The sequence below is a fragment of the Pseudorca crassidens genome, chromosome 2 (assembly GCF_039906515.1).
Source record: "Pseudorca crassidens isolate mPseCra1 chromosome 2, mPseCra1.hap1, whole genome shotgun sequence".
Classification (NCBI taxonomy): domain Eukaryota; kingdom Metazoa; phylum Chordata; class Mammalia; order Artiodactyla; family Delphinidae; genus Pseudorca; species Pseudorca crassidens.
Window position 1 is genome coordinate 9,221,162 of NC_090297.1, and position 27,692 is coordinate 9,248,853.

General features: G+C 52.5%; 1 protein-coding gene across 3 annotated transcripts; it reads left to right on the forward strand.

The window, feature by feature from the left end:
* The first annotated feature begins 26 nt into the window (after window positions 1-26).
* On the forward strand, window positions 27-27,671 carry MFN2 (mitofusin 2). Of its 3 annotated transcripts, XM_067720784.1 has the most exons (19): window positions 34-255; window positions 1,466-1,601; window positions 5,908-6,086; window positions 10,160-10,295; window positions 13,326-13,488; window positions 14,172-14,296; window positions 15,014-15,122; window positions 15,236-15,343; window positions 16,985-17,138; window positions 17,306-17,373; window positions 17,515-17,636; window positions 19,039-19,165; window positions 19,576-19,680; window positions 19,956-20,058; window positions 20,843-21,063; window positions 21,644-21,799; window positions 23,221-23,417; window positions 24,224-24,358; window positions 25,585-27,671. In XM_067720784.1, the coding sequence occupies exons 3-19, from the start codon at window positions 5,912-5,914 to the stop codon at window positions 25,652-25,654; spliced, it is 2,274 nt and encodes a 757-aa protein (XP_067576885.1). In that variant the 5' UTR covers window positions 34-255; window positions 1,466-1,601; window positions 5,908-5,911; the 3' UTR covers window positions 25,655-27,671. The 3 variants fall into 3 exon arrangements, with proteins under 3 accessions (XP_067576895.1, XP_067576903.1, XP_067576885.1); XM_067720794.1 differs by lacking the exon at window positions 1,466-1,601 and having other exon boundaries at window positions 27-255; XM_067720802.1 differs by lacking the exon at window positions 21,644-21,799 and having other exon boundaries at window positions 32-255.
* Window positions 27,672-27,692: the final 21 nt, after the last annotated feature.

Genomic DNA, 27,692 nt, shown 5'->3' on the forward strand with positions numbered 1-27,692 from the left:
GCTTGGGACGTCTGGGCGGTGAATAAGATCGCTGAGGCGCTTCTCCAGGCGCTGAGCCAGCTGACCCCTGACCCATAAGCGTTGGTAGGGTGGAAGCTGCTGAGCTCGGAGTCCAGCGACTCACTGGGACCAGAACGGCGAACCTGCGGCGGCTGGTGACGCGTGCGTCCTGCCTCCTCCTCCCGCCTGTTCTCGGGGGGCGCGTGTTGGTGACGTCGGGGTTATGATGGCCACCGGGAGGCCGGGAAGGTGAAGGTGAGAGAGCGAGCGCGTCGGGTGGTGGGGTCCGGCCCGGGCCAGCACGGCGAGTCCTGAGTACCCCGGCGTGGGCCTGTGAGACGCCGGGTTCCCGGGGGCTCAGGATCCGGGCCGGCGGACGTCCCCACGTTCCAGCCTCGCCGCCGGGCCCTAAGCGGCCCTGACAGGAGGGGGCGGGACGCGGGACTCGGGAGTGGGGTCCCCTAAGGCTTCTTATCACCCCCGCTTTCTCACCCTTCACCACCACATCCCACCCCTGCCCTTTCCCCATTTCTCATCCAGTTCTCTGTATTTGCCTGCACTTATTCAGCGCGAGAGGTGCCTACGTTCATCACCGTAGGCGCCCTGCTCTGACTTCCCCAAATTTGGGCATTTCTTGCTCTCGCACAGTTGTCTCTTGTTTGGCTTCTCAGTGGACGGTAAGCCTCCTTGAGGGCAGGGACTGTTTTTTATCCATCTCTACCTCTAGCGCCTAGCACACACACACACACACAGGGCAGACAGAAAATGTCGAATAATTAGCTGCTTGGATGCTTGAAGACAGAGTTGCCCATTCCCGTCTGTTTTAAGCCTTGATTGCCCTGTTTCTTTAATTTCTCTATTTACTCTCTTTCTCTCCTCCCAGACTGTCACCCTTCCCATCCCCAAGGGTCGGGTGAGGCAGCTTCCCATAATTGAAAATAAGTGAGCTTTACAATCAACGGGAGGTGATATCTCAGTTCCCAGCTTGGCCGCTTAACCAGCAGCCCATAAATCTCTTAAGTGTTCCAAGCGTCTCTTTGCATCATGGAATTGAGAATTAAGTAAGATATTTTACAACATCTGGTAGATAGAGGCTTTCAGTAAGTTCCACTTCTCTCTCTCAACTCCACCTTCCCGTCTCTAATCCTCAGTGCCACAGCCCTCAAGCCCAGTCCTTGACCTGGTTCTGCCCCCTCCTGTCACCCCTCTGGATGTGCCTTTACCAGGGTCCCTGCTTCTCACCAGCACACGTCTGAACACGTGTTTGTGCACACCCGGGCTTGGCCTCGCACCTGTGTGTTGCGTTTTTCCCCAGGGCACTTCCTCACATACCACCCCAATACCTCAGTGAGTAAGCTTCCCTCGGGGATGAGTTTGTTTGGCTCTTAAACCTGATTAGACTTCTTTGGCTTTTTTTTTTTTTCCTGCCCTGTTGACACGTCCCTTTTCCTTTCCAATAACTCAGAATTGGTGGAGTCAACACAATCAGTAGCCAACCTCAACCTGAGACAGGACAGAGGAGAACTCAGATTCTTTTCATCTTTTTGCCTCCAGCCATGTCCATGATGCCCACCCTGTGAAGGTCTCTCACCATCCATAAAGTAAGTGGGGTGGCTGTGACACCTGGCACCCTGGATCTGGGTGGAGGGGAAAGGGGTGTACTCTGCTGGCCATCCAGCAGCAAGTCTCTTGGATGGGGTCATCTCTGCGCGGAGCTGGAGCATTCCAACCCACGTTGGAAAGAACTGTAGTTCCTTTTACCTTTCATGGAGGATTTCACTGGTTGCCGAGAGAGCCCGGTTAAAGATTGACTGTTCAGAAAGTGACTGGGATCTCTGGGCTCCCGGAAGAATGAGTCTCTATCTCCCTCGTTTGTTCTCTGCTGTGCTGGCTCCTCCCTCCCCGTCTCTGCCCAGCAGAAGTTGGCCCGTTGGCTCCTTATCACAGCTCTTCTAAGAGTCTGCTCTGCCCCTTTACCCTGCATACTCTTTTGTTTCGGTTTCTCAGCTTTTCCTCTGTTCCAGTTGTGCCAGCAGACAGTCCGTGGATCCATTTTATTTTCCCTGCTAGGAGCTGCTCTGCATGAAACTGGGTGAAGAGGTGGTGTGGATTCAGGGACTGTGCCTGGGGTCCAGACACACCTTGTGGTGAATTTTGCTGTTGCTATCCCTATACCCAAGGCACTTAATCCTCCTTAACTAACAGCCTAGGTTGAGGCAGAGCTTTTCAGTACCTGGGAGTGCTAATAGCTGTTTAATTTTTTTTTTTTTTTGGCTGCATTATGTGAGATCTTAGTTCCCTGACCAGGGATTGAACCCATGCCCCCTGCATTGGGAGCATGGAGTCTTAACCACTGGACCGCCAGGGAAGTCCCTAACAGCAGTTTAGAATTGGGTTTGGTTCTGGTCTTAGGTTAATATCTGTTAATATTGTGCCCCCAGCACTTTTTTGGGGTGGGAGTGGGAAACTACTAGGATGAATGAAGCTTTTCCCAAAGTATGACCCACAGGGTTTTAAAAACTGTGACATAGAAGAAGGGTTTCTGCAGATAAATTTGTGAAATGCTGCGTTAAATACAGTTAAACAGGCCTTCCTTCCCAAAGTCTTTGCTGTGCTCGTGTACTCCAGTGGAGGGGGACTGTAGCATATAGTGTTTTACAGATTGATTCTGCTATGGGATCATTTTTGTCCACTGCAGTTCTGTGGACCACGCTTTGGGAAATGCTGCTGTAAACTCTCTGAAACCACGACCTCAGGAGCGCTTTGAGGCGGTCACAACAGCTTGAAGCGTGCCACGTAGTGTATAGCTGATACCGGAGCTCAACTCTGGCCCAGCTGTGCTTGGGGGACTGGCTGTGCCTGCCTGCTGTGAGCCCTGCGGTGAAGTAGGGGCTGTCAGGGCTTTCCAGAGGAGGAACAGGAACCAGCTGTTTCCCCCAGCTCTAGAAGCATAGGAAGCCAGCAGGTGGAACCCCAAGATAGCTGGGGCCCTATCTTGGCTTGTGTGTGTGTACTTGCAGCTGTGGTCCGTTTGTGCACGTACGTATGCCCAGCTTGCTCTTTGGAAGGATTACATTCTGGAATCTGAAAGATTTGTTTAACTCTCTTGACTCACTGAACTCCAAATAGTAGGAAACATACTTAGCCAAAGGCTGCTTTTTAAGAAAAAAGTAAATATACGTATTCCAGGATTGGAAGGGTAGGAAGGTAATCCCCTTTAGGGCATTCACTATCTCAAACGCTGTCTCTTACAGTTGTAGAGGAGGAAAGTAGAAATGGAAATAGGTCACTGCTGTGTATTAGAGACTGGCTTTCTAGAAGGTCACAGATTAGACAGGGAGAAAGTATGACGAAAAAAAAAGCCAAAAGTCTGGTAAGGTTGCACGGCCTCCACAGAGATGTCAAGGAAGGCTTCATGGAGGGGGTGACACTAGCGTTGGGTCTAGAAGGACAGGAGGAGTAGGCCAAATGGGTGAATAAGGAAAGAGGATTCCAGGCTGAAAGCAACATGTGTAACACGAACATGGAATCTCAGCTCAGGCACGAACAGAGGCAAAGAAAGCAGTTTGGAGGGGTTGGCGGTTCGGGACATGCAGCTGCAGGCTGGGTAATGTGAGAGCAGGGCAGCACCTGGATGGGCTGCACTCTGAGCAGACCAGGTAACCTGGAAGCACTAAGCTTTAACTAGTGTGTATGCTTTTAAATCTTGCATTTACTGAACACTAACGCCTTTGGTGTCATACCCTTTGGACTTGCAAACAATGACCAGAATTTGAAAGCACTTGCTTCTAAAAGCCCAGCTGATCTGAGAACTTGCTGCCTGCAAGCAAGTCACTTCTGGGGTGGGGCACTGCGGAGCCTCACCCCTGAGCTGACCTGTGTCCTTGGTCCCCATGGCAGCCGTCAGGCAGCTGTGGGTGTGCTGGTGGAGGAGTTGCCTCTGCCCTCCCCTGAAGGCTGGCTATTCCAGGGGGAAGTCTTGTGATCTTGCTGGTGGAGTTTATTACTCTTGTTGTTTTATAACATGTAAAACTACCTTTGAGTTCGTGCCATGTCATCTTTAATCTTCTCATGGTCTACGTGATATCATGCTTGTACATGTGACGAATCCAAGCTTCTGAGGTTTAAACAGCCGAGACATTTACAGTCACGATTTGAACCCAGCTCTGTCTGATTCCAGAATCTATCTATAATGCTAGCTACATCATGCCATCCCAGACCCAGTTCTCCTTTCGGTGACTTTCCTCTTCTGCTTACACATATCCCCTGTTTCTCTAAGAGTCTTTCCTGCTGGGCCACAGTAAGCCTGATTTCAATGTACTCTCCTTTTCTGCTTTGGAGGAGCCAGTGGTATTTTCTTCCTAGTTCCCCTTCTCAGAGCTCTGCTGTCTTTCTTATTTCAGCCTTTGACACGTGGGCTCCATGCTTAGAAAATCTCCCAGCTGTGGTGTATTCCTGGGGAGGGGGACACACACTCACTTTCCTCTCTCATCTCCCCAGAAATCAGGAACAGCGCAAAATAATTGGTAGGTTTAGGCAAAACCTGTGGGTCCCCATTTCCCTGCGTGTCTCTCTTTCTGCCCACCCTTTGGGATGGTTAGTTCCTAAGGGCCACTTTTCAGTTATTATGCATTTGTTCCAGATGTTCTTTCTGCTTCTCAGGAACTGGTTCAGATGCTTTGGCAGTTTCTCGTGTATGTTCGCTTGTGGGCAGTGCGCTGTCATTTCCCAGCTAGAGCGAGTGCCGGGCCTGGTGGAGAGCGGCGTGATGAGGGTGGCTGGGGGAGAGGGGCCAACAAGAAATTGCTGGGTGTTGAGGAGGGCAGAACCGGGCACACACAGCTGTGCACACTCCCCTCATCCTCAGAAAGGCCTTTTCCCTGTGACTTCCCAGTGTCTGAGGGCTCTACTGAAGAAATGGCACTGTGCGAGCTGGGAACTCTGAGGAACGATCCAGGGATGCCCAGCCACATCTGGGGACCACCTTCTCTGGTCTGTCTCCCTCTTTTGACTTTGAGCAAAGATCTCTAGGGCTTTGGAGTTAAGCCTCATGGCCCCTCGCATGTTATTGCCATGTGAAGAAAAAGAGCCTGCAAAGATGTGCGTGTGATTGAATAAGAGCAGGAGAGCTACCCACACAAAAACAGACTGATGATAGGCAAATGTTAACAGTGGCTGTCACAGAATGGTGGGGTTGTGGATTTTTTTTTTCCTTTAGTTTCCACATTTTCTACAGTGTACACATTTAAAATGAAAGAGAACAGTAAACGTTTTTAAGTAAATTGTAGAAGTAGACCTCTCTCATTTGAAGATCACCCTTCCTTGCCATCCACTCCTTCACCCCTCCCCAGCAACCAAAAATAAAACCAAACACCAAAAACCTGTTAGGAATTAGGGCCATCAGGACTGGGCAGCAGAGTAGCCAGGGCAGGGTGGTGGGAGGGCCTGACCTTGAGTGTCACTATGCTGTCACTGCTTTCAATATTCAGCGCTTTTTCTCAGGGGGGTGATGTATAGGAAATAAGTGAAATTTCTGTCACTCTTTTCTGCATAAGGCTAGGAAGAGGGCTTCTCTGTGTGTTACCTTGTGGTTCCCCTCTGTCTCTCTCTGAAATGGGGAGGGCAGGCCTGTCCCTGTTCACCAGGCAGGGAACAGCCAGCGCTAGACCTGAGCTCAGGGCCCTGGGTGCCCACACTGTGTGACATGGAGACAGGCCCAAGTGGTCCCTTCCTACTCTTGAGGTGCTGGTTCTGATCTTGCTGTCCCTGATCTAGTCCTGGAGGGCCCAAGTTCAGGATGGACCCTCGAGCTGGTGCCTGTCCCCCTGCTGCACCCCGCTGCATGCCAGCAGAACGTCCTGAGCTGGGTGTCCCTGGGTTCGCTCACGTGTCTTCTTTCTCTTGCAGCGCAATGTCCCTGCTCTTCTCTCGATGCAACTCCATCATCACAGTCAAGAAGGATAAGAGACACATGGCTGAAGTGAATGCTTCCCCGCTCAAGCACTTTGTCACCGCCAAGAAGAAGATCAATGGCATTTTTGAGCAGCTGGGGGCCTACATCCAGGAGAGCGCCACTTTCCTTGAAGGTGAGACAGGCAACCCACTCAGCCAGGCCCACGCCTGTCAGCCTCAATATTTAGGTGGCAGGATTGGGGATGGGGAAGTACAGCACTGCTCTTAAGGAGCTCATGACCAGATGGGTTGTCACCTTCAGTGGTGCTCTGCTCTTGGAATCATGGAATTGGACTCCGGGGAGATTGGGCCAGGAAAACAAGAGACCTGTCATTGAAGAATTCTACGAACTCTGTTCCATTTAGTCACGAGGGGTAGGTGAATCGTCTCCTCATCTAAGAGACAAGCAGATTGAGGTTTTGAGAGTTGTTTGATACCTTGGAAGTGACACAGCGGCCTTTACCCGGGTGTCTCTGACTCCAAATCCCAGGTGTTTTCCTTGGCCCGGTCTGGCTGCCAGCAGTCCGGGCACTGTCCGGGTGTTGGTTGTTCCTGACCAGGGTGTTCTCTCACTGATATTTTTAGACAACAGGACTATGAATAAGAAACTTGTGTCACCAGTACCTTTTCCTCTAGTTACTAATCTGAGCCCAACCTCTAATCCCTGCTCTGTCAGCAGAGAAGGACTGGTTCCCAGGGCCCCACTAGTTCTGAGCACCAACTCCAGCCACTGGCTTCTCAGACTCCCTCTCTAGAAGGCACACCTTGGCTCTAGGTCCTGGGATTGTCAGTGAAGACCCAGTAGCTGAATCTTACCTGTCCTTGGTTTCCTCATTTGTGAAAGAGGGGCTCAGGTGAGACCAGGGGGTTCCAAATTCTAGTCTGCAGAACCCTAAAAGTTCAATGGGAACGCCCCTGGGACACACTGCTCTCCACTCTCTGCTTTCCACTGGAGCACCTTGGCTTCTGGCTGGGTTACATGTCAGGCTGCTACTTTAGCTCCCTTTAAAGAAGGGAAATAGTTCCAGTACTGTGGTGTACATGTTTGTCCCTCCATGTTCACATGTTGGAATCCTGAGGCCCAAAGTGTTGGTGTGAGGATGTAGGGCCTTTGGGAGGGGATTATGTCACGAGGGTGGAGCCCTCATGACTGAGATTAGTGCTCTTATAAAGGAGACCCCACAAAGCTCCCTCGCCCCCTTCCGCCACGTGAGGATACAACAGGAAATCTGCCACCTGGAAGAGGGCCCTCACCTGACCAGGCCGGCACCCTGATCCGAGACTTCCAGCCACCAGCACTGTGAGCAATACGTTTCTGTTGTGCCTAAGCCCCCAGTCATGGTGTTCTGTTCGAGCAGCCCAAATGGACTAAGCATGGACTCTATGCCCTGCCCTCAGCGTGGTGCTTGAAGCAGGAGAGGCGTTCCCGAAGTATTGGTTCCATTTAAAAATTTGAATTTCAGGGTTATAAGATTGGTGGTTGCAATTATTCCAGTTTATTATCGTTTGTTTAGCAATAGTTCTGGTGTGCCTGGCCCTGTGCCTGCAGAGATGGGACAGACCAGGCCCCTGTCCCGCCGGAGCCCAGACTAACCCTCTGTGATGCTCTGACTCACTCAGATGGTTCTGTGGACGAACACGTGCTTAATAATGAAGGTGTTTGTGTGATGGCATCAGGAGTGGGTGTTTTGGTTTCTCTTTTTGTGAAAATATGGAGCCTCTCGTATTGGCGGACTAGAAGGGAAAGCACTGGAGTGATCCTGAGATGTATTTGGGATTGTCCTGGCTAGCGAAGGGGTTGGCTACTGCCTTGGGACTGTTCTCTAAAGGGCAGGTAACAAGAGCTTGTTGGCCTACTGCCTGTTTCTTTTAAATGTAGCCACAGGCTTAAGAGCCAGCTTCCTCTGGGGCGCAGTCCAAAGGCCACACCCCGGTGCCCACATAAGGGAAGAATGTTGATGGGTCTGAGTAGCGGGTGACCAGTGGATGTGGGGAGGTCTTGTTGGTTTGCTCACTTCCTTTCGTGGCACCAGCTGCGGGGGAAACTCACTGGGCATCTCTGAAACGCGCTCGCCGTGCTCTGGATGCTGTGGGAGTGCTCTGCGTGCTGGGGCCTGTCAGCCCAGTGGTTCACAAGTGCCTTAGTCCGTTTGGGAGGCTGTGACAGATACCATAGACTCGGTGGCTTGTAAACAACAAACCTTTATTTCTCACAGTTCGGGAGGCTGGGAAGCCCAAGATCAAGGTAGCGGCAGATTTGGTGTCTGGCGAGGACCAGCTTCCTAGACTGCTGTCTTTTCTCTGTATCGTCACATGTAACCACACGGCAGGAGGGGCTGGCTAGCCCTTTGGGTCTCTTTTGTAAGGGCACTAATCCCAGGCATGGGGTCTCCATCTCTATACACAGTTGACTCGAATAACATGAGTTTGAACTGCGCGGATCCACTTATATGTGGATTGTTTTCAATAGCAAGTACTATATAGTAGTACAGAATCCAGGGGTGAATCTGGGGGTGCAGAGCCGTGGATGCGGGGGGCTGACCAAATTACATGCTGAGTTTTGACTGGGTGGAGAGTCGGCGCCCTAACCCCCGTGTTGTTCAGGGGTCAGCTGTACCATCATACCGTCATCACATGGGGGCACATAAACATTTAGTCCATTGCAGCAAGAGTGTGCTGAGGGGCAAACACCCGTCTGCTGTCCAGCCAGCTCGTGACCTTCCTCGCGCAAGTACTAGATGGGATGGGGTCAGGATCTTGCTCAGTTGCTCCCGTCTGTCATCGTACGTTATCCACCTGCCTGTCAAGGGCCCTGGGAAGAAGCAGTGCAGTGATCCTAGTATCTGTTTGCTTAGTGAACATTGTGTACCTGCTGAGCGCTGGGTGCTGGGATCAGACAGCTTGGCCTTCACATGGTAGGTGGTGCAGACAGGTGAGCTAGGCGGCTACCCTGTGGTGAGATAAGGGCTAAGATAGGAGAAGTACAGGGTGCTGTGGGAGCATAAACAAGGGGACCAGACTCAGGGGCGGTCAGGGCAGGCTAAGTGGGAAAGAGCCAGGCACCGTGAGGCGGTGCATTAGTTCTTCAGAGTGGGGGAGGGGCGTGGGGAAGCACTGAGCAAAGCCCAGAGCAGTGGCAGGTGTGGGGATGTGGTGAGGCAGCACGCGAGGCAGCGGGTGCCCAAGACCTGGCTGGAGCAGTGAGCGGGTCCAGAGCAGGCAGGGCCTCGTGAAAGTGCACAGGGACCCGGTCCCAATCCCAGCTCTGCCATCTGCTAACTCTGATGGGTACACGCCGTGGATTAAATGAGACCGTATTTGAAAAGTGATCAGGGGCTTCCCTGGTGGTGCAGTGGTTAAGAACCCACCTGCCAATACAGAGGACACGGGTTTGAGCCCTGATGTAGGAAGACCCCGCATACCGCGGAGCAACTAAGCCCCTGAGCCATAACTACTGAGCCCGCGCTCTAGAGCCCACGAGCCACAACTACTGAAGCCCACATGCCTAGAGTTCATGCTCCGCAACAAGAGAAGCCACCGCAATGAGAAGCCCATGCACCACAACAGAGTAGCCCCCACTCGCTGCAACTAGAGAAGGCCCACGTGCAGCAACGAAGACCCGACACAGCCAAAAATAAATAAATAAAAATTACAAAAAAAAAAAGAGAAGTAGTCAGAACAGTGTCTGGCATATAGTGAGAACTCGGTAAGTATTTGTTAAGTAAAAAACATATAACTTAATTAGGTACCTGCCCCCATTCTTAGCGATTTTGTGTTTTAATCCATTTAATCCTTTCAGTAGTCACATGAAGTAGGTACTGTTGTCATCTGTGTTTTAAGGGTGAGGAAACTAAGACCAGGAAGGTTCATTTGCCTGGGGTCACAAAGAGCCAGGAAGAGGTGAGAACCAGCACTTCTTGCACTGGGATTCAGGCAGACTTGCTCCCAAGCTGTGTTCTTTGTTTTCTGGCTGCGCGGCCTGCGGAATTTTAGACCTCCCACCAAGGATCGAACCCACACCCCCTGCAGTGGAAGCTTGGAGTCTTAACCACTGGACCGCCAGGGAAGCCCCCCAAGCCATGTTCTTCACTGCACTGCGGCCCACAGTAGGGAGTAGCAGGGAGCCGTGGTGGTGGACCCTGCCTTCCAGACTTGTGACTGTGGGACTCTGACCGTGGGGTGAGCCATTTTCAATCTCCGCCTCCAGACACCTACAGGAATGCGGAACTGGACCCTGTTACGACAGAAGAACAGGTTCTGGACGTCAGAGGTTACCTGTCCAAAGTGAGGGGCATCAGCGAGGTGCTGGCCCGGCGGCACATGAAAGTGGCTTTTTTTGGCCGGTGAGTCTCAAAGCCCTCATACCTTCTTTCTTCCCAGCGGGGGGCAGGCAGGGAGGCAGGCACTTTGTGTGGGATCACAGCCTGAGGGCCCCAAGGCAGAGAAGCAGCTGGCATGCTTCAGTGCTCTCCTTCTTATTTATTTTTAACTGTGGTTAAATACACATAACGTAACATTTACCATCTAACTATTCTTAAGCGTATGGTTCAGTTTCGTTAAATACATTCACGTTGTTGTACAACCATCACCACCGTCCATCTCCAGAACTTCTTCCCCTTGGAAAATTGAAACTCTGCCTGTTAAGTAACAACTCCCGTTCCCCTCTCCCCACCCCCCTGGCAACCACCATTCTCCTTCCTGTCTCTATGAGTCTGACTACTCGAGGTGCCTCAGGTAACTGGGATCACACAGTATTTGTCTTTTTGTGACTGGCTTCTTTCACTCAGCATAATGTCCTCTAGAATCATCCATGTTGCAGCATTTGTCAGAATACCTTCCTTTTTAAGGCTGAGCAATATTCCATTGTATGTATATACCATATCATGTTTATCCATTCATCCATGATGGACACTTGTTGCTTCCACTTTTTGGCTATTGTGAATAATGCTGCTATGAACGTGGGCGTACAAATATCTGTTTGAGACCCTGCTTTCAATTCTTTTGGGAATATACCCAGAGGTGGAATTGCTGGACCATATGATCATTCTGTTTAAAAATTTTTTTTCTTTTTGGCCGCGCTGCACGGCATGCGGGATCTTAGTTCCCCGATCAGGGATTGAACCCATGCCAACCTGTGCCCCCTACAGTGGAAGCTCAGAGTCCTAACCACTGGACTGCCAGGGAAATCCCCTGTTTTTAATTTTTTGAGGAACTACCCACCATATTGTTTTCCATAGCGACTGCACCATTTTAATTCCTACCAGCAGTGCACAGGGGTTCCAGTTTTTCCATATCCTCCCAATACTTGTTTTCTGTACTTTTGATAGTAGCCGTCCTAAAGGGTGTGAGGTGGTATCTCTTGTAGTTTCGATTCGCATTTTCCTAGTGATCAGTGATGTTGAGCAGCTTTTCATGTGTTAGTTGACCATTTGTATATCTTCCTTGGAGAAATGTCTATTCAAGTCCTTTGCCCACTTTTAAATTGGGTTGTTTGGGGGTTTTTTTAATGTCGTTTTGGTGTGGTTTTTTTGTTTTTTGTTTTTAAGTTGTAGGGGTTCTGGATTTAATTCCTTATCAGACATATGATTTGGAAATATTTTCTCTCATTCTATAGGTCGCCTTTTCACTCTGTTAACTGTCCTGTGACGCACAGAAATATTTTATTTTGATATAGTCCAATTTATGTATACTTTTTTGCCTATACTTTTGATGTCATATTTAAGAAATTGCCAAACCCAGTGTCATGAGGCTTTTCCCCTATGTTTTCTTCTAAGTGCTTTATATTTTTAGCCCTCAGATATCCTTCTTATTATACTTTGTGGTCTGGTAGGCACCTCTGGAATGTTTGCTACAGTACCAAGGACTTCTCCAGTTCTCGGTGGGCACTGACTGGGTGGCCTACACAGTGAACTCAGTTCTGACACGCTGCCTGGAGGTGGCGTCAGAACCCCCAGGTTAAGAGCCCGGTCCCCCAAGACGCCCCCGCTTCAGGTGCCATTCGGAAACCTGGGCGTCTGACCCACTGGCTATAGATCAGAGGTTCCCACGACCTCCTCCTCTTAATTTGCTAGAGCGGCTCACAGAGCTCAGGGGAACATTTACTTACATTTACTGGTTAGTATATAAGTATGGGATACTGTAAGGGATACAGGTGAAGAGGCACACAGGGTGAGGTCTGGGAGGGTCCTGAGCACAGGAGCGTCTGTCCCTGTGGAGCTGAGGTGCACTGCCTTCCACCCTGAAGCTCATCAGTTCTCATTGTTCAAGAGCTTTTGTGGAGCTTAATCCACAGCGCCCTCCTTCCTTTTCCTGGAGGTCAGTGGGTGGGGCTGAAAGTCCCAACCCTCTTATCACTTGGTCTTTCTGGTGACCAGCCCATCCTGAGGCTGCCTGGGGGCCCCACCTGAGTCACCTTACTAGCATAAACAGGTGTGCCCAACAGGGGCTCCTTATGAGTAACTGCAGACACTCCTGCCACTCAGGAAATTCCAAGGGTTTTAGGAGCTCTGTGCCAGGAACTGGGGACAAAGACCGAACATATTTTGTGTTATACCACAGCACCTTTAAAAAAAGTAAAGCCCAATACAGGAAAAAAAAAAGACACCCAGACGGTTGGGTGCTGTGCGCACAGTGGTAGCCTGAGGAATTGGCACTCTGCCACCCCTGCCCCTAATCACCTCGGGGTGGCCCTCACACCTCTGGGCTGACATTTTGCGTCCTCCCCTCAGAGGTGTGGCCCTGGCTTTGGTGAGCTGAAGAGATGAGTCTGCAGAGTAGAGCTGTTTTCAAGACCCAGAATGTCGGAAAGGGGTGTGATGGGCAAGAATGCTACAGTAATCTGCCCTGTAGCAGGCCCTTATCAGCTGGGACTGACAGGTGGGACTTCATGTTTGGGAGGAGCATGGTGGGAGAAGAGCGGCAAAATCGGCCTTTTGTAGAAAACCAGGGACTTTGGGTTCATTCAGCTAAGGTCACTTAGACTGAGGAAGACACCCTGGGGGTGAGTCAGTGGTTCCAAGTAGAAGAGGAGGAGTGGGTTGTCCCTCGGAGTCAGGTCATCTCCAGAGTGATGCTGAGAGCCTCAAGCTCGATGGTGGGCTCCCTTGAGGGCAGTGAGTGTCTGCGTGCCAGTGCCACACCGAGGGAGCCCCTCGTAGGCTGGTTTGCCGTGATGAACCGGGAGCACATCACAGACATGGGTCACGGTGTTTGTCCAGCATTTTCATAAACACAGAGAGCCCTCCCTCTCTGCCTGTCTGGGCACACGTCTCACTGTGGAGAACAAGACTTTGGACTTCCAGGCCGTAACTTCTTAGTGACAGCCTGAGACGCAGATAGTGGTAGCTTCACTGACAGCCGGGATTTCCTCGTAGGACGAGCAACGGGAAGAGCACTGTGATCAATGCCATGCTCTGGGACAAAGTGCTGCCCTCCGGGATCGGCCACACCACCAACTGCTTCCTGCGGGTGGAGGGCACGGATGGCCACGAGGCCTTCCTCCTCACGGAGGGCTCAGAGGAGAAGAGGAGTGTCAAGGTGAGGGGACAGCGCCGGCCCGGCTCTCAGCCCTGGGCATGCTGGTGGGTTAAATCTGGGCTTAGACCAACCAGCACATCCACTGTGCCAGGACCACTGGAAGCTCTAAGGAGAAGGCAGTGCCCTCCACTGCGGTAGAGTCTGGGAGGCCCTGTCCTAGCCTGGCTGCTTGGGAGTTGCGAGAGCTTCAGGGAGGGTCTGAAAGCTGGAGCGCCTGAAGTCGGGATTCATAGTCCTTGTGAATTGCTGGGCAGGCCTTTTCTCTTTGTGATGAAGAGCATATGTGCCTTGTTCTTTGGCGTGTTGCCAGAGAGCGATCCCTGCATTTGCTCTGTGATTCTGACACGTCAGCTCGGGGCTTGCGTGTTGTCATTTTTCTGAGAGCCAGCTGCATTCTTGGTTGGGGCCAGATGCTCATTTTGGTTCATAAAGAATTAATTAATGCAGAAAACCCTCAGTTTTAGGACAACATCCAAGAAAGAAACTCAAAAGAGGAGTGAAGAATAGTTGGTTCTTATTGACAGCTCCCAGCTCTTGACTTTTTATGTGTGAAATGAAAGAAAAAGGGGTAGCAGATCAGGCAGCAGTCTCAGGCCATCGTGCTGTGGCCACATGGCACTGGAAATCTCCACGCTGGAGGCTCTTCCTCAGCCCTGATCTTTTTTTCCCTTCTACCCCATCAGACTGTGAACCAGCTGGCCCACGCCCTTCACCAGGACGAGCAGCTGCATGCCGGCAGCCTGGTGAGTGTGATGTGGCCCAACTCCAAGTGTCCGCTTCTCAAAGATGACCTTGTGCTAATGGACAGGTAAGAGGGCAGGTGCCTCCCCAGGAGGTCCAAACTGGGAGGGCACGAGGTTTCCATTTCTGGATCATCCAGGCCAGGATCCCCTAGGTCCCGTTGTTGCTCTGCTTAAGTATTGCTTTTCAAACTGGCTCAACCAAATCTTCCTGCCTCTTGGATTTCCTCCAGGGTCTGGTTACTGTATCCCTGGGCAGGTGTCAGGGCCCTGAAGATGTCCCAGTGATGGCCTGTAAAGAGGGATAGGGAGGATGCTCAAAAGTTGGGAAGGTTCTCAGCCTCAGCCCAACATTAGTGTGTTTATTGGGGGCGGGGGGGTGGAGCTTGCGGTGGTGAGGTCCATGTTGTATTTTATTTTTCTCAAAGGAACACTTTGCTCCTGCTTTGTGGACAGGCTGTAACTATACCAAGAAGTGGGGTACTAGGGTGCTTGCCAGACTCACATAAATACAGAGCTTCACCTTAATTATATACCCCCAAAGTAAAATTCAGATCATTACGTTTTTATAAAAGTGATAGACGTGTATGGCAAAAACCACATTTTCAGAGTCTGGAAGGATATGAGATGAAAAGTAAAAATCCCTCCAATAAGGGCCAGGCCCAATTTCTCTCCCTTCTGTAGCTTTCTCCTCCTTTGCCTGGCTGCCTCAGGTCTGTTCAGAGCAGGAAGGATGGGGCCCATGGTCTGTGTGTCCGGTGACAGTTTATCCTTGTCGCCTCTAGCCCTGGCATCGATGTCACCACAGAGCTGGACAGCTGGATTGACAAATTTTGCCTGGACGCCGATGTGTTCGTGCTGGTGGCCAACTCAGAGTCCACCCTGATGCAGACGGTAACCCCTCCTCCACCTTTTCCCACACTCCGAGGACCCAGCTGAGTGGGCGGGCTGGCAGGGCCTCGGCTGGCACAGCTCCTCCCCCACTGAGGTCTTCCCCCCCCATCCAGGAAAAGCAGTTCTTCCACAAGGTGAGCGAGCGCTTGTCCCGCCCTAACATCTTCATCCTGAACAACCGCTGGGACGCGTCCGCCTCGGAGCCTGAGTACATGGAGGAGGTGGGTGCCTCTTTACCCAGCAGTTTGGGGAATGCTACCCCATGTGTCTACCCAGACCCTCTTTATGCTCTCCCAGGCCACATCCCTGAATGAATTTCAGCACCAAAGAAGTCCCGGGTGTTCCTTGGGGTCGCTGATGGCTTTAAAAATACCCCTTCGTGGGTGTTCCCTGGCGGTCCAGTGGTTAGGACTTAGTGCTTTCACTGCTGAGGCCCCAGGTTCAATCCCTGGTCAGGAAACTAAGATCCCACAAGCTGTGCAGTGTGGCAAAAACAAAACCAAACAAAAACAAACTGAAAAAACAAAAACAACTCTTTGGGACTTTCCTGGAGGTCCCGTGGTTAAGAATCTGTGCTTCCAGGGGCTTCCCCAGTGGCGCAGTGGTTGAGAGTCCGCCTGCCGATGCAGGGGACACGGGTTCGTGCCCCGGTCCGGGAAGATCCCACATGCCGTGGAGCGGCTGGGCCCGTGAGCCACGGCTGCTGAGCCTGCGCGTCCGGAGCCTGTGCTCCGCAACGGGAGAGGCCACAACAGTGAGAGGCCCGCATACCGCAAAAAAAAAAAAAGAAAAAAAAGAATCCACGCTTCCACTGCAGGGAGCACGGGTTCAATCCCTGGTCCGGGAACTAAGATCCTGCCTGCTGTGTGGTGCGGCAAAAAAACACAACAGCAACAAAACGCAAACCCTTCACTTCTCCCATTCGCTTTCCCGGACCCCTCTACTCTTCAAAAGGTTTCCTTCCAGGTCTGAGAAGCATCCCTACCACATTAGCTGCTGCACCCTTGCTTGCTCTCTTTATTTAGTTCATAAAGAATTAATCATTATAGAACAGGCTTAGCTTTAGAAAGACATCCAGGAAAGAAATTTAAAAGAGGAGTGAAGAATAATTGGTTCTTACCAACAGCTCAGAATGCTTTACTTTTTATGCGTGAAATGAAAGAAAAAGGAGTAACAGACAGGTGATATGGGGTGATGATAAAGCACGTAGTCAGCAGGCTGACACTGGGCAGTGTGACTGGTAAATTCCCTAATCCCTCCGGTAAATCCTCACCTGTGAGTTGGATATAATAGAGTTGTTGAGAGGATGAAATCTGTTAACTTTGAGAAAAGGCCTGGCATGTGGCAGGTGTCCACAAGAGGCTGTCATCACTTTTAAGTTCCAGTAGTAGAACCCTAGGGCTTCAGAGCTAGGAGGGATTTTGGGGTGCGGCCACTCATGTAATAAACGAGGCCCAGGGTAGACTCAGCTTGTCAGTACAGAGTCCAGGTGTAGGTTTCTTGACCAATCCCCCCCCCACCCAGGTTCCTTTCCTTCTGGGGCGCCAAAGTGAGACACTCTGTAGGCTCTAACAAGGCAATTTGGGGCACATGTAAGCATTTCATCTTGTTGATGCACCAGCTGTCTTTGACAGGCTGTACCCGAGGGAACCCCTGTGACGTGGGTTCTGGGGAGCCTGGTGGCTGGAGAACAGATGGTGGGAGATGGTCGCTGCATGTGTGTTTGTACCTTTTGAATCCTGAGCTGTGTTAACAGATTATCTGTGTTTTAGAAAAGAAGCAGTTGGGGGCCGCGGGCTCCATCAGGAGGGGCCCACCTGCACCCTGCCTGCTCACGTAACGCCCGTCTGCTTGGGCTCCAGGTACGGCGGCAGCACATGGAGCGCTGTACCAGCTTCCTGGTGGACGAGCTGGGCGTGGTGGATCGAGGCCAGGCTGGAGACCGCATCTTCTTTGTGTCTGCCAAGGAGGTGCTCAACGCCAGGATCCAGAAGGCCCAGGGCATGCCCGAAGGAGGTGACGATGGAACCAGCTTCTTGCTTTTCCCGAACATTTGAGTCTTTGGGTCTCATACTAAGTCAGCCAGTAGAAACAGTTCTGAGAACGAGGTGGTGAGAAGAGCCCTGAGTGAGAAGCTCTCGGCTGCGAGTTATTTCTCGACTAATGTGGTGCAATTCTCCTAGGGGGCGCTCTTGCAGAAGGCTTTCAAGTGAGGATGTTTGAGTTTCAGAATTTTGAGAGGAGATTTGAGGTGAGCACAAGCCTTTGATCCTGGTGTCTGGCGATTCTGTGCCTCCCCGGCTCTTTGCAGCCGTGTCCCTGGCAGTGGATGCCAGAGCCTGGCCCTTGGCCAGTGGCCTCTGCCCCCCTCTGTGCCTCTTGTGTGTTCCAGGAGTGCATCTCCCAGTCGGCTGTGAAGACCAAGTTTGAGCAGCACACAGTCCGGGCCAAGCAGATCGCGGAGGCTGTTCGCCTCATCATGGACTCTCTGCACATTGCGGCGCAGGAGCAGCGGTAAGAGCCCCGGAGGTGACAGGAGGGAGCGTGGCAGTGACCGCCTCACTGCGGCCTGGACCCAGCCCAGGGCCAGAGCCTGGCCGCCAGATTGGAGTCTCAGGGCTCCCTCCAGGCCCCATTCGAGCCACGAGGAGCAGCCTGGTGAGGAGGCCGTGGGGCGTCTGTCCGTCCCACCTGGCCTGTGCAGCGAGGCTCCGCACGAGCCCACGTTGGCGGCCTTGGGCCAGTGCTGCGCCGAGCACAGCAGCCGTTCTCAGAGTTGAAGCAGGACATACTTCTTAAAAATACCCTTTTTTTGGAGAAATTAAAATATAGGAAAGTACAGAGAATAGCATACCATGCTTCCATTGCACAGAATTGACAATATTTGCTATATTTTTAAGTTAAAGTAAAAGACATACGGCAGAAACTAACACAACATTGTATAGCAATTATACTCCAATAAAGATGTTAAAAAAAAAAACACAACAACAACACAGAAAAAAATGTTGAATACCCTTTGATTCTTCAGCCCCTGTCCCAGTGTCCCTCTGCCCACTCCTCAGAGGCAACTGCAATCGTGAATTTGGTGTGTAGTCCTGTCATTCACTAAGCAGTACTTTTTATGTAAGTTCTGAAGAATACATAACGTTGCTCTGCAAGTGCTTTAAATGTGCAGGTACGGGATCGCGCTGCACCTGGCTTCTCTTTCCACTCGGCATCGTTTTTACCCTTTGTCCTTGTTGACGCCTGTAGATGGAGTTTAGGACTGTTAGCTGCTGTGGAGTAGTCCATTGTGAATGCACCTCGTTTTCCCGTAGGTTGAGTTTTAGATTTCATTATTTTGCTATTGCAAACCCTGCTGCAGTGGATGCCAGTCTGTGTGTCCACTTGTGCACATCTGCAAGAGTCTAGCATTAATTCCTGGAGGTGGAAGTTTTCCTCCTAGGGTATATGCATTTCAGTTTTACTCAGTTTTACTTGTGGCTTTCTGAAACATCTGAACCCGTCCAAGGTCCCACCAGCAGTGTGTGCTGGAACTCCCATTTCCCTGACCCCATCAGTAATTCAGACTTGGGGAATTTGGCCAGGCTTCTGGGTAGTGTAGTACCTCTTTTTTCTTTTTCTTGATTATCCTAGTGATTTTTTTCTATATTAATTGGCAGAACTTGTTCTAAAGCCCCTGAAAGCTCCCTCCCCTGTCGGTCACCACCACATCTTCCAAATTTGGAAAACCTGAGTGAGTTGTCGGCGCCATCTCTCCCTCATACCTGGGAAGGGGAAGAGCAGGCGTCCGGGGATGTGCGTGGAGCTGCCAGGATCACCGCTGGGGCCCACACAGGCTTCCCCGCGTCACCTCTTGCTTCTCTGCTTAGTCGTGTGGGGACCTGCGTCGCGTAACCAGAGCTCGCTCTTTCAGGGTTTACTGCCTGGAAATGCGTGAAGAGCGGCAGGAGCGGCTGCGATTTATTGACAAGCAGCTGGAGCTCTTGGCGCAAGACTACAAACTGCGAATTAAGCAGATTACGGAGGAAGTTGAGAGGCAGGTGAGAGGCGGGAGAGGAAGCACACTGGGGAGATGCGGACTCCGAGTAGAGGCTGGGGAGCTAGAAAAGTGAAAACACAGACGTCCTATTCCTTGGGGGCTCCTCAGCCTTCCAGGAGGAAGTCGTGGCCCTGATTCAAGAATGTGGCGCCTCCCTGGGTTTGCTCTTCCATCGTGTGACCCTGGGCAAGTCCCCCCTCCTCTGGGCCTTCTCCTCCATATCTTACAGGAGTGTTTGGTCAGCCAGTCTCTCTACCTCAAAAACTTTTAATTCCGTAGATCAGCTGAGGACACTGCATGGGTGAGGGGACAGATATCCAGTGTGTTAGAGTCTGTTAGACTCTCTCCTGGTGCTGCGGAATTGAACCACGTTCCTCCTTGACGCTTACCAGCACGCTGCTTCTGCTGTAGGTGTCCACCGCGATGGCTGAGGAGATCCGGCGCCTCTCTGTGCTGGTGGATGAGTACCAGATGGACTTCCACCCTTCCCCAGTGGTCCTCAAGGTTTATAAGAATGTGAGTCGTTAAGTGGCAGGTGCTCTGGGCAGGGGCTCCCCTTATTCCCTGTTGGTTACTGGAAGGGATCACCAAGCAGACGGCGATTCAGCCCTGCTGCTCTGAGTCAGGGCCCCTCAGCCGGGGACACGAGCCCCGGGCTCCCATGTGGCCTGCCTGCCGCTGTCGCCTGGTGGGCCTGGGCTGACCAGCCTCGGATTTCCCTGTCCCTGGGCTCCCCAAAGGGAACCTCTGGCAGAGGGCGCCGCTTCCCTTCACCTCTCTTCTGGCTGCAGGAACTGCACCGCCATATAGAGGAAGGACTGGGCCGAAATATGTCGGACCGCTGCTCCACGGCCATCACCAGCTCCCTGCAGACCATGCAGCAGGAGATGATAGGTCAGTGCTGCGGGGGCCTCGGGACCTGGTCCCTGAGCTGCCCAAAGATCAGTTCCAGGCCAGTCTACAGAAGTAACGGCCTTTCCTTGTCTGTCACCTTTTATGATGAGTCAGCTCCATACCTTGGGGTTCTGGGCATGTGTCATGAGTTCATTCCACACATAGACGTGGGGGGGTCGGTCGTGGGGGAAGGGCGTCCTTTTTTAATTTTTTAAATAAATTTATTTATTTATTTTTGGCTGCGTTGGGTCTTTGTTGCTGCACGCGGGCTTTCTCTAGTTGCGGCGAGTGGGGGCCACTCCTCGCTGTGGTACGTGTGCTCCTCATTGCAGTGGCTTCTCCCGCTGTGGAGCACCGGCTCTAGGCATGCGGGCTTCAGTAGTTGTGGCTCGCGGGCTCTAGAGTGCAGGCTCAGCAGTTGTGGCGCATGGGCTTAGCTGCTCCACGGCACGTGGGATCTTCCCAGAGCAGGGCTCGAACCCGTGTCCCCTGCACTGGCAGGCGGATTCTTAACCACTGCGTCACCAGGGAGGTCCCCGTGGGGGTGTGTTGTGTTACCACCTGGAACTAGCAGAGGCTGAGAGCTCGGCCTGCTCCTTAAATCCGCACGTTAGCTGGTGTGGAACCTTGGCCTGCATCCCCTCACCCACTGGCCCACTCTTCCAGGCCTGGTTTCTGGGCCTCACCGTCAGCATCCTGGGCCGCAGCGAGTGTTCTGAGGCTCAGCCCTGGCGTGGCACGGGGCTGAGCTGCTGTGCTTCCTCCGCATTTCTGTTCCTGACAGACGGCTTGAAACCCCTCCTTCCTGTGTCCATGCGGAGTCAGATAGACTTGCTGGTCCCTCGGCAGTGCTTCTCCCTCAGCTACGACCTGAACTGCGACAAGCTGTGTGCCGACTTTCAGGAGGACATCGAGTTTCATTTTTCTCTCGGGTGGACCATGCTGGTGAACAGGTTCCTGGGCCCCAAGAACAGCCGCCGGGCCTTGATGGGCTACAACGAACAGGCAAGCGAAGTCCCGCACCCTCGGGCATCAAGGGAGGTCAGTCTGCACCCCAGGCACACAAACTGTTCTGAAAGGGGTGCCCTGAGGTCACAGCCGTGGCATGTGGGCCACCACCACGGTCAGGTTTTTGCCACAAATCAACCTAGCTTTATCCTAAGCACTAATATTTGTGAAATTACAAATGCAAGCTGCATTTTTTTTTCTATTACACGTTAAAGTGAGCATGTAACTATTAAATATAGATGACCTATCTGTCCACATACCACCATTTTCATGTTTGGATGTTGAACCCCCCATCTCTGTACCATTGGAGTTACTGCCCGGGCTGCTCTCGGGCCACGTCCCACACCTGGGGACCTGTGCTGAAGCGTTCCAGGGCGGCCACTGCTCCCGTTCTGTGGTACCCCACGGTGCTCACCTTTGGGCCGGCAGGTCTGTTAGGAGCTTAAATTCTCTGCTACATGTGAAGCTCATTTTCCCTTTTGGGAAATTGAAGAGCCACTCCCCGTGCCCCTGTTCTGGACCCTAGAATGAGAGACTGGCCGGTATCTTCTTAGCCCCGCCTCGTTTCTCTCTGCAGGTGCAGCGGCCCATGCCCCTGACCCCGGCCAACCCCAGCATGCCCCCACTGCCCCAGGGCTCCCTCACCCAGGAGGAGCTCATGGTTTCCATGGTCACCGGCCTGGCCTCCCTGACCTCTAGGACCTCCATGGGCATTCTCGTCGTTGGAGGAGTGGTCAGTGACAAGCCCTGCTCGGGAAGGGGGGTGGCAGGTGTGTGGGGACCGAGAGGCACAGTCTGGTGGGTGTCCCCGCATCGGCCCTGCACTTCACATCTGTGATGACTTTTTGCTGTGATCTCAGGAGCCGTGTAGCCTTAGCCCTTTAACATACATTTATTGACTTATTTAAGTCTCACTCAACTAACGTGACATTTAGGTTCCCGTTTTACAGAAGAACATCTGCAGTTGGCTTGCCAAGTACACACAGCTAGGATTTGAACTCTGGCCCCATCTGACTCCAGGACCATATTCTTTCCCCTGTAGGGCCAGTAGGGTAGGGAAGTGACCTGAGAAATTGACGGACCTGGGTTCTAGAGAGGTGGGTATGACCAGGAGTTTCTCACTGGTAGGTGAGTAAACCGAGAGCAAAACTTGCAAGGGCTTGAGACAGAAAGAGGCCAGGCTGGGCCTTGAACCCTTGTCTCTCCAGCTGCAGTTTTATTGCCCTTTCTTTCTGCCCCAAGGCCTGAGATCACAGGCTGCCTTCTTGATTACTGGGGTACTCCCATGTCTTGACCCAAGACACACTGCAGCTAGAGTTATTTATGCCTTGAATTTTCTTGATGATGTGGGAAAGTTCTCTTTGTCATGGTCATTTGAGTTGTGGAGTGGTGGCAGAACGTAACTGTAACAAAACTGCCAGGAATTCCATTCTCAGCTTGTAAGACTAGGGCGGGCTGGAGCTGAGGTCCCCTCCCTCCTGGCTGTAGATGGTACATGCTCTGGATTTTTTTTCACAGATGGTGACCTGGCAGAGGGTCATGATCTGAGAAGCTGACACTTGACGGTTATGTAACCCTTTTTACAGTCAGTGTCTCATTTTACCCAAACAACCCTGAGAATTGGGTGGGGGCCGTTATTCCTATTTTGGGAGGAAACAGGTGTAAACAAACTTGCCCAAGGTCACCAGCCAAGGAAGAGCTTCACACTAGAGCCTCGATTTCTGGCTCCAAGTCCAGTGCTCTTTGACTGTAACTACACTGCCTCCAACCAAAGTGTTACAAACCAGACCAAAAGAAGCCATCTACTGAGGACCGATGTGCAGAATTCTGCTTGTCAGTGTCACCAGAATGGAAGGTCCCTTCAGAGTACTCCAACGTTTATCTTTAAGATTTTTCTGTGCCTGGATCTGTGCTTCTGGTGCTCACAACCACAGAGGTGGACTTTGCACAAGTCATGTTGTGTGGCCCACACTAAGTTTCCCTCGTCTCCAAACTAGACAAGGTCCCTGCCCTTCTGGCCTCAGTGAGACCAAGGAAGACATTGAAAGGAGTGTTCTGAGTAGAAGCACAGAGGCTCTTGGGAAAGTCCTAGCTGAGAGGATGGGCGGTGGGATGGCAGAGGGACTGTGCCAGCTGACCACTGTGCCTCTGCAGGTGTGGAAGGCTGTGGGCTGGCGACTCATCGCCCTCTCCCTTGGCCTCTATGGACTCTTGTACGTCTACGAGCGTCTGACCTGGACCGCCAAGGCCAAGGAGAGGGCCTTCAAGCGCCAGTTTGTAGAGTACGCCAGCGAGAAGCTGCAGCTCATCATCAGCTATACCGGCTCCAATTGCAGCCACCAAGTCCAGCAGTGAGTGGCCCCGTCAGCCCCGAGGGGCCGGTGCCGGCTCCCGTGGTTCAGGACTGCCCTCTAGGTTTCCTCCTAACCTGACCTGGAAACCACTGGGCCCTGAGTGCTGTCTGACTCTGGCCTTCAGCTGTGCAGCGCCAGCGTGGAGGCTAGGGATGGGGGAGGGGTCTCCAGGGACACCTTACGTCCTGGGCTGGGACCAAGTAGGCCTCTGGTCTCCCAAGGAAGGAAGACATGGGAAGACGAGGGGTGTTACCTGTAGCCATCTTTTAAAGATTACCTCGAAGGGCTTGGGTTGTGGGCGTAGCTTTGATGTTCTGAGCCATAGCCCATTCTTCATGGCGTATCTTAGGGCAGGTGGGAACGGATGGCTTGATCTGGGTGGTGGTCAGGAAGGTGCTGGCTGCCTGCCTTTTATTGCTGTGTGGCAGGCCCTCTGCTAGGCATTTTGCACCTAACTCTTCATTTCCTCCCCGAGCCCTTTGAGGTAGACGTTTTTACTGGCACCTTGTTTTTCAAAATGAGGAAACTGAGATGTGAAGAGGAGTCATGTGTCTCCTGCACTCGGCTGATTAGCAGCGGGGCCGGGATCTGCATCCTGGTCTCCTGTGCCCGAGCCGGGGCGCCTTGCTCTGTGCTCCGGGTTCTTGCTCTGTGCTGACGCTAGTGCGTGTGGTGGCTGTGATGTCCGCGGCCTCAGCAGCGGGCGGGGACGATTCTGACAGACCAGGACAGGCTCAGGGGACAGATGGGCTGGCTGCTTCACCACCGACGTGGCCTGCTTGATCCTGACTCTCGCCCCTCAGGGAACTGTCTGGGACCTTTGCTCATCTGTGCCAGCAAGTTGATGTCACCCGGGAGAACCTGGAGCAGGAAATTGCCGCCATGAACAAGAAAATTGAGGTTCTTGATTCACTGCAGAGCAAAGCCAAACTGCTCAGGTGAGGTTGGCCATGTGGCAGCAGAGGAGGTCTGGTCCCTGGGGTTACAGCTCACAGGCACGTCCTTAACCGTGGGTTCTCAGGCACTTGACACGTGCTGTCCCATCTTCAGCGTCCCTTTAGGGACGTATCATCACCTTCACTTTATAAAATGGAAGATCGAGGCCTAGAGAGGTTAAGTAACTTATCTGGGATCCCACAGTAAGTGGTCAAGCCAGAAGGAGAAGAATCCAGGCGTGCTAGGCTCCAGCACTCTGTGACACTCCACACGTTGATTGTCCTTTACCGTCGGCGGGAACAGTGGGCTACACCCGGCCCCCACTTTCCGCCATTTCACGGTGCGGCACGGCAGCATCTGTGTCCACAGGGGAGCCGGCCAGGTAGCCGGTGACCGACAGAACCCGGAGCAGAACCCAGGTCTGCGTAGGGTCTCTGTTGAAAGTCAGAGCTTCCAGCAGCAGGTTGCTGGGGAGAGGATGGGTCTCAGGAGTCAGGAGTCCTGGCTTCTGGTCCTGGCACCCCCATTTGGGCAAATCGCTGAGCTTTCCTATGTCTCATTGCTTTCATCTGTGAAATGGAGTAAGGTTTCATGACACAGTCACAGAGCTGAGTGTGCGAGTGCTCTGCAGAAGCCCTCGGCCCACTCAGGCCGGGATAACATCAGCACACGGGGACTCTGTTCTTCCTGCCCCCGCGCTGACGTCAGCACAGAGGGGAGCTGCATCAGAGGGCACTGGTGGGCCTTGCCCTCCCCGCCCACTGCCCTGGGACAGCTGTGTTCTAGAGACACGCTGCTCATCCCCGGGGAAATCTCACGCGGCGTGTGGCTTGGGGGTGGCGGTGTCTCTGCTGCTTGTCACCTGCAGCGACAGGGTGAACCTGAAAAGGGTTGCGTGTGTGCAGCCCAGCCTCCTGCTGACAGGCAGGAAGACTGTTCCCAACAGTCCAGGGACTTACCCGTGGTCCCGGCATGAAGCAAACACAGAGCTTGAGGGTCAGAAAAACCTGATTTTATTTCCACCGCTGATTGGTCGCGTGACCGTAGGAAGTTATTGAACCTCTCTGGGCCTCATTTTCCTCATCGGTGAAGTGGAGGTTATTGGAGAGATAATGAGTAAATGAGTCTGTACAAGTCAAGTGTCCGGTAGAGCAGCACTTGGCCTTGGCACACAGTGCTCTTACTTGTTATCAGCTGTTACTGCTACAAGGTAACCGTTTCTCTGCAGGAATAAAGCTGGTTGGTTGGACAGCGAACTCAACATGTTCACGCACCAGTACCTGCAGCCCAGCAGATAGTGGGCAGCCCGGAGCCGGAGCCCGTGTAGGGAGGGGCAGCGCTGCCAGCCGCGAGGGGCCTCCCACCGGGGCCACGTGCAGCTCCTGTCCGTTGCCGCCACCGTGAGAATGAAAGCACCCACTGTCTCCCACCGTTTTGAGCCCTGAGACGCTAGTTATTTTCCCCCTCCTTTGCCTGCTGTTGCAGGAAGATATTCCGACTCATACCCCTAAAGGAGACTTGTTTTTTTCAATGATGACTCTGGACAGCATGATACTGAGGAGTTAAGTCGAGTCTATTCTCGGTTTTGTCAGGCTCTGTTGATTGAGAATCATGATTGCTTGATGAGGTCTTGGGATCAGCCAGCATTGCAGAAGGCCTGGTTGGGCCTTTAAGGATATCAGGCAAGACACCCCCTCCTCCAGCCAACGCTAACACTGACCCACGCGCACCTGCCTACCACGCACCCCAGCGCACCCACAGAGAAAGGCCACCTTAGGAGGTGGTTGCATTTTCTTCCCGGATTGCGCTGGGAACAGTTCCAGGAAGGCCAAGGCCGTCCCAGGATGGTTGTGGCTTACGTGTCAGTTTGGTCCTTCGGCTTTCATACCTCATCCCATCTGCAGAGCCTTCCAGACCAGCCCTTCAGTCTTGGTGGCGGGGCTGAGAGTGCAGAGGTAGCTGGAACGCTGACTGGCATGTGTGGAGGGCGTGTCCCAGTGCCCCTGCTGTCACAGGCGGCCGGGGCCGTGATGGGGGGAGACTTGCCTCCTTCTCCTCATTCTGTCTCTTGTTCTGGTTTCGGTCCTTAGCCTATCAGTCTGGTTTCTTATTTATGAAAGATAGGTTGGTGCAGATAGTTAAAGGATGTAGTAGAAGGAAAGATGGCGGAAGGAGGGAACCTTGGCGGCAGGCTGAGAGGAGTGGGCCCCTCCCAGGACAGCTAGAGAATCTGGAGTTGATGCAGAACAGGACCTTGCATTTGACCTCGCTCTGTGAGGGGTTCGTGGGGTCTGAGAGCCCACTCTACTAGCTTGATGCTCTATAAGAGACATGTTCCCACCCCTCACCCCACCTCGGCCCAAGCTGCCCTTGGCCACCAGACCTCTGGATGAAGTCTCCTGTGCCAGCGATGCTGCACGTGGCCAAGAGACAGTGCGGGGAACCCAGCACCCAGCCTCCCACCCTCCCTGATCCCAGAGCCTCCAGGTGACACATGGGGCCTCGTGTTGATTTTGAGAAGTGTTTCCTGTTGTTGAGTTTGGGGATTGTTACCGGTCAAAGTGGGGGCAGGTTCCTGTCTCCAAGGTGTTAACTGTCTGGGGCAAACAGCCTTCGGGTGACAGCCTTTGCGGGGCAGGTCAGAGAACTTCCTAGAAGCCAGCAGCACGTCTCTCCCAGAAAGAGGCTCAGGCAGAGAGGTGGGGCTTGTCCTGCTCTCTTGAATCCACCTGCCCTCCGACTTTGGGGAAATGACTTGGTGGCCTCTGCTCACTGGCGGGTGGCATGCAGGTGGCGAGCTCTCCAGGTGCCCGCTTGTCCTTCAAACCCTCAGTCTACCCTGGTGCGTGGAACAAAGCGATGGACTTGGCCGAGGCCGCCGTGCGGCGGGAGGACGCTCTGAGCTTTTTGCCAGCCTGGATGGTGGTTACCTCCCAGTGTGTCTGGAGAAATCAGTGTCACACAATTCCAATGAATCTTGTGCTTTTGCGGGGGGGGTTATTTAGAATAACTAAACATGAATTTTTTTTGAATGTAGCCTCTGGGCAGTGAATGAGATTTTGAGCTTCTTATACAATAAGTAAAATTGAAATTACACCACTGAGGGCGAAACTCTGAAAGAACTGTGGCAAAAAGCACTTTAATTTAATGCTGCTGACTTCGTCCTCTGCTTTTATGTTCATTTGCTGGAGTTCAGGATGTGCTTGACATGGTAGGTTTTTTCTCTGATGTATTTAAGGTGATATATTTGCCTGAATTATTCCTGTATCATTGCTGATAATATTGAACACTAAAATAAAACCTAGTTGGAAACCATTTGTGTTTTGTGTGTCTCCT

Coding starts and splice junctions, on each gene's coding strand:
- MFN2 (XM_067720794.1), top strand. CDS start 5,912: ATGTCCCTGCTCTTCTCTCGATGCAACTCCATCATCACAGTCAAGAAG. Junction 19,166..19,575: donor CGGAGGAAGTTGAGAGGCAG/GTGAGAGGCGGG, acceptor CTTCTGCTGTAG/GTGTCCACCGCGATGGCTGA. Junction 19,681..19,955: donor TCCTCAAGGTTTATAAGAAT/GTGAGTCGTTAA, acceptor TTCTGGCTGCAG/GAACTGCACCGCCATATAGA.